The 5,978-nt window shown below is 52.6% G+C and overlaps 1 protein-coding gene across 2 annotated transcripts; it reads right to left on the bottom strand.

The window, feature by feature from the left end:
- Positions 1-1,699: 1,699 nt before the first annotated feature.
- On the bottom strand, positions 1,700-5,680 carry LOC138931143 (small integral membrane protein 10-like protein 2A). Of its 2 annotated transcripts, XM_070291972.1 has the most exons (3): positions 4,855-5,650; positions 4,018-4,035; positions 1,700-3,289 (listed from the first exon to the last, which is right to left on the bottom strand). In XM_070291972.1, exon 1 carries the CDS (start codon positions 5,429-5,431, stop codon positions 5,195-5,197), a length of 237 nt encoding a protein of 78 aa, XP_070148073.1. In that variant the 5' UTR covers positions 5,432-5,650; the 3' UTR covers positions 1,700-3,289; positions 4,018-4,035; positions 4,855-5,194. The 2 variants fall into 2 exon arrangements, with proteins under 2 accessions (XP_070148073.1, XP_070148072.1); XM_070291971.1 differs by lacking the exon at positions 4,018-4,035 and having other exon boundaries at positions 4,855-5,680.
- Between the last annotated feature and the right edge of the window lie 298 nt (positions 5,681-5,978).

The raw sequence follows: 5,978 nt of genomic DNA, 5'->3' as shown, positions 1-5,978 counted from the left end.
GAATTAACATGTGATCCAGCAATTCTACTCCTAGTTGTGGACCCCCAAAATTGAAATCAGGTGTTCAAACAAAACTTGTACTTGAATGTCCATAGTAACCCTATTCACAATGGCAAAAAGGTAGAAACAACACAAATGTCCACAAACATATGAATGGATAAATAAAATGTCATGTATCCATAAAATGGAATATTATTCAGCCATTAAAAGGAACATACAATAATGTGAATGAACTATAGATAATGTGAATGATACATACAATAATGTGAATGAACTACAAAATATTATGCTAAGAAGCCAGGCATAAAAGGTTACATATGATTCCATTTGTACGAAATACCCATAAAAAGCATATACATAGAGACAGAAAGCATATTTGTATTTGCCAAGGAGTAGGGTAGGGAGATAATGAAGACTGACACTTAATGCACATGGTGTTCTCTTCTGTGATGATGGAAATATTCTAGAATTAGATAATGGTGATGCTTACATATCGGGGATGTACTTCATGCTACTGAATTCTATCCTTTAAAATGGTTAAAATGGCAACATTTGTTATGTGTATTTTGCCATAATAGAAGACCCATTTCATCATAAATTTAAGGATTTGTTCATCCTTTCTCAATCTGTTCCACTGATCTACATGACTATCTTTGTACAAGATTCATACTGTTTTGATTACTGTGGCTTTATGACTTCTGGAATAGGTATGATAAATCCTTCAACTCTGTTTTCCTTTTTCAAAATGTTTTGGTTATTTAAGGTGATATAAATGTATATTCCGCATATATTTTAAGATCAGCTTGTCAATTTCTACAGGAAATTCAGCTGAGATTTTGATAGTTATTGAGCTCAATCTACAGATAAACTTGGGGAAGGTTGCCATATTGAGTCTCCCAATCCATGAACTATCTTTATTAAGTTTAAATTTTCTCAGCTATAATTTTTTAGTAATTTTTAGTTTGCAGGTCTTATTCATATTTTATGGGATTTATCCCTAATGCTTTATTCTTTTGAAGGCTATAGTGCATCCAGTTGCTTTCTTAATTTCATTTTTGGAATTTTTGGTGCTAGTATGTACAAGTATAATCAATATTTTCATGTTGATATTGTGTCCTGCTGGCCTTGCTAAATTTGTTTATGGGTCTAGTAGCTTTTTTGTGTCTGTGCTTTACTTGATATTTTCTCCATACAGGATGATCTGTGAATAAATAAAGCTTTATTTCTTCCTTTCCAATTAGGATGGATTTATTTTGTCAGGGTAGGGGGCTTATTCCATTTGCTCAAGCTTCCAGGACAATGATGAATAGAAATGGCAATAATAAACACCATGCATTGTTCCCAATATTAGGAACATTCTTTCACCATTAAATATTATGCACACTGAGGTTTTTTGTACACTATTTGCCAGGAGAACGAGTTCCTAACAATTTCAATGTTCTTAAAAGATTTTAAAATCATGAATGGGTATTGAATTTCACCAAATCCATTTTTTAAATCTTTTGGAATGATTATGTATTACCCCTTTGTTCTATTAATATGAAGTATAACATTCATTGGTTTCCTGCCATGACCTCACCCAATTATAGCCCTCAGGATGCTCCCCTCCCCCAGCTTCTGGCTACCAGAGTGGGATGAGCTCACCAACAGCCCCTCTCCTCCAAGGGGACACCACACCAGAAACAAGAGGCCTCTGTTGTTTTTTTTTTATTGAACTCAAATAATTATTTTTATTAACTTAGATAGACACAAGATTTGACAACACTGGAAACAAAAACATTTCTCTAACCAGACTGCGTGGACTGGTGCAGAGTTCATCACACACAGAAAAGGGAAAGCTGTCTTATTCAAGTCGGTGATAGCATAGAACCTCCACTGCCTGAAAACGAGACTGCAAATAAATAAAGTGCATAGAGAGCAGCAGAGGCACAGTGAGGAGATGAGGAAGAGGTGGGAGAGCAGAAGCAGCAAACTACTCAAGATCAAAATGGTAAGAAAAATAGTGGCAGGAGCACGTGCTGAGGATGTGTCCCCACCCCTCCCACGGCCAATATCTTTGGGGGTGGACAGCCCCAGCCAGAGCCCCATGGGGAGAGGGGATTCTCTGCAGGTGACGAAGGGTCTCTGAGCCCGGGGCCCCTGAATCTCCAACATACTTTCTCCACTTTGGGAAGCGGCCTCCCAGGGCCCAGGCAGCTCCAACAGAGCTGGGAGCCTGGGGAGGACAGGATGCCCGTCCCCCAGAGCTCACCCACTAAACAGCTCAGCACCTTCTGCAACGCACAGCCACTCATGTGTGCATAAGCACTCACACACAAGTGCACTCACACATGCATTCACACATGCACACTGACATGTATTCACACCCGCAGACACACTCTCACACCCACACATTCACACACAGACATCCGTGCACTCATGCATCTGCACTCATACCCATACACTAGCCCACACTCACATATCCACACACACATCCCCACGCTCACACACTCAAGCCCTCATGCATGTACATGCAAATTCACACACACATCCCACACTCACACATGCACTCAACATGCACACTCACACACACATTCACACACAGGCACACACATATTAAGTAAAAACCTCCCTAGTGCCCTCCCCAGGTCCTCTCAGGCTGGCCCAGGAAGAGGCTGCGGCTGGGGATCCAGTCACCCAGAGGGTGAGACATGAACTTGAAAAGTGCACACATTTGTGCATTAGCCCCAAGGAGGCCCCTGGTCCTCCGCTCCTCTCCACCCCTGCAGCCCCATGTCACAGTCTCTCAGAACTCCAGGGATGCAGTCCAAAGGCTGGCAGTCTCCTGGAAATGGTCCTGGAGGAACACAGTTGGGGTGGAGGAGGGGCCACCAGGACCAGGGGTTTCCAGGCAACTTGGCACAAGGGAGGAAGCCATCAGCGCCCTTCCGTCTGTGGGAATCTGTGGGGGGCATGTGGTAGCCCAGGTGCAGCCTCAGGCCTCGGGGTGAGGCAGGCAGAGATCTTCAGCCGGGACCTGGGTGGCTGAGAAGGGCACATGGTGTGAGGCTCAGCCCCTCTGTCCCAGGGGAAACCAGGCTGCTGTGGCTCTTAGTCCCAGGAACTGAGGACCAGGACCGCGAGCAATCAGTGAGGGGGCAGATGTGGATCTGGGATGGGGGGTGAGGGCCAGGGCCTCTCCCGGCTCCCCTCAGTGCCGCTCCTGGTGCACCAATCAGCAGCACAGCCAGGGCCGCTGCAGGCCCGTCCAGAGCAGACGCTCCTGTGTGATCCTAGCAGGAGGGGCAGCCTGGAGACAGAGACATGGGGTCATGCGTGGGTCTCAGCTCCACCCCACCCACATGTATCCCTTCCCTCCTATTACACTTGGGCCCAGGAGCCAGCCAACACCCCCACCCAAACTGAGAGGCCTGTGCCACTCAACACCAAGGAACCCTTGGTTAAGCCTTGGGTGGGGCTTGGGTTGGGATGGGGAGGCCTGACTGTGTGTGAGGACCTTGCTCCCCAGGGGGGTCTGAGACTCATCTCTCCTGTGACCATTTCAGCTTAGACTGTCCCCTGGTTCTTCCCTGTGACTTGCCATACACCCCACCTTCCCTGCCATGGGCCTTTCTCTCTCTAGATCTCTTGGGAGCTTGTGCTCCCTTCCCCCATCCCACTGTGCCAGGTCTCCCAGAGACTGGGGGCAGGTGGGGAATGCAGGCCCAGAGGCAGGTTCAGCTCCCCCACTTGTGATCTATGTGACAAGGGCAAATGTCTCCCTTCCCAGAGCCCAGCAGGCGGGGAGAACAGAGCTCCACCAGAGTGTCTCTAGCTCTGTACTTCCTTCCCCATGCCAGAACCGGACCACTAGGTCACTCCACCCCTCGGGCTCTCTGCCTGGAAGGCCCTTCCTCTCCTCGGGGGGTGGGGGGGTCAGGCCCTTCTCTTGGCTGCTCTCCAAGGCAACTCTAGGGTCAGGGGTGCCCCAGGCAGGGATTTGACTCTCTTGACAAGACCACAGAAGGGGCGGTTCACCTTCTATAACACCAGTTCCTGCAAGAAAAACATGGGGACTTGAGAGTTGCCTCCTCACCCAGAGACATCCTCGTCTCCCCAACTGTCACCTACCCTACAAATCTCTTCTCCATCTGTTCTCCCACCCCGGCCTGACAGCTGCCCTCCACTCAACGAGACCCCCCACTTTCCCAAATCCTGTGGGACACAGGGGCTGCTGGAGGCTGTCCAGGACTGGAGCAGCACATTCGGTGGCACCAGGAGGGCACTGGTAGGAGGTGGAGGGAGCGTGGCTGCTGGGAGGAACACGTCTTTCCCACTCTTCCCTGTCCCCTGATGCAAAGCTTTGGAGGGTGGAGAGGAGCAACAGAGACAGCAGGAACAGGCAGAGAGCAGTCCCAGAGACCCGCCAGGAGGAAGTCTTGTGAAGGGCTGAGAAAGAGACAGACCTGGGCTTGGGCCAAGAACACAACCATCCATCCAGGCTGTCTCTCGAGGGGTGGAGGACAAGGGGGCCAGCATCCGCTCTCTTCTAGGGCTTTCTCCGGGCCTCTCCGGGGCCATTTCCCTCCATTCCCCCCGTGTTCAGGTGACACTACCGGGGCCTTGGGCCAAGGTGATGTGCTGACCTTCGGATATGTCCAGGCAGCTGCCCCTCATCCCCATCTTGGATATATGACAAGGGAGTCCAGAGGGCCTGCGTGCACCCTGCCTTGCCTGCTCTCGGCCCGGCAGCTTTCCAGGCTGGCTTCCTCAGGTCCCTTCCTCGTCTCCCCAAAGCTGCCCGGTGGCCTGGACATCTAGATGCCATGGCAACCGCCTCCCTCCAGCCCACAAGTCCAAACTCTGGCCTCCTACCTTTTCGGTCGGGGTCAGTCATTCATGTTCCTACTGAAGAATTTCTTCCTTCTGCTCCCGCCTTCGACCAAAGTGAGGCAACAGGTCGGCTGCATTCAGATAATTTTCTCGAGTTCCATGGAAAGGGCCCGTTTTGAGAGTTTCAGTGCAGTTCGTCACCGGCCGCGACGTGGCTGGCCAGAGCCAGGGCTCGGTGGCTGCGTCCTCCGCGGAGGTCTAGGGCCCGGAGGCCTGATCCACCCCTTCCTCGTCCCCTGGAGCGTCCCGGCGGCCCCCGGCCCCGTGATCCTTCATGCTGATGCCCCTGCCGTCGCGGCCGGGCGGAGGTGGTAGCGGGCGTTCACTCGATCCTCACCTGCAGGCGCACGTTGAGCATCACCGAGGCCACGATGTAGAAATAGGGGAAGTTCATGCGCAGACGCCAGGCCAGGTCGAAGAAGGTGATCAACGTGCGCGTGAGCCCCTTGCAGAAGGCGCCGTACGAGCCGCGGATCGCGGCTGAGCGCGCTAGCCGCACTGCCACGCCCGACAGGGCCGCTGCTGCCGCCGCCGCAGACAGAGCCCCCGACGCCGCCATGGGCCCGGGCCGGCGCGGGACCCGCGGACCGACCGCAGCACGAGCTGGCGGACAGGTGGACGCGAGGCCTGGAGCCGCTGGCCAACAACAGTCGCGTCCCACTCCGCCCCGTCCCGCCGCGCCCCGCCTTCAGTCTCCCCTCCGGGGCTGGGCTCCGAATGACTCCTCCGCCACAGCCAAGGCCCCACCTGAGCTGCCCAGGGACAGCTCCGCCCCCTCGCCTGCACGCACATTGGCGACCGCCTGCGCAGCTCCGCCCCTAGCCCGGCCCTGCCCCTTGTCGGGTACCACAGAGCTGCTGCCAGCGACTCAGCCCCACCCCCGGTGCCCGCCCCTCCGAGAAGCCCCGCCTCCTCCCGGACTCCCAAGAGAGCCGGAGGGCCTGAATGCTTTCTTTGGAAGGTGCTGCCCTCTTGGGATCCTTTTGCAGAATGCGCTATTCTGCAAGGAAGGCCCACCCGGAGCTCTTTACCCGTTTACACCATCCCCTTTCCCTCACCGTCTCCGCAGAAAATCTGGCCAACTAGCCACTGTACTTTTAATTCAT

This window comes from Ovis canadensis, chromosome X (assembly GCF_042477335.2).
Source record: "Ovis canadensis isolate MfBH-ARS-UI-01 breed Bighorn chromosome X, ARS-UI_OviCan_v2, whole genome shotgun sequence".
Classification (NCBI taxonomy): Eukaryota; Metazoa; Chordata; class Mammalia; order Artiodactyla; family Bovidae; genus Ovis; species Ovis canadensis.
Note: the sequence above shows the minus strand (reverse complement) of the source record. Positions and strands in the feature narration are given on the sequence as shown.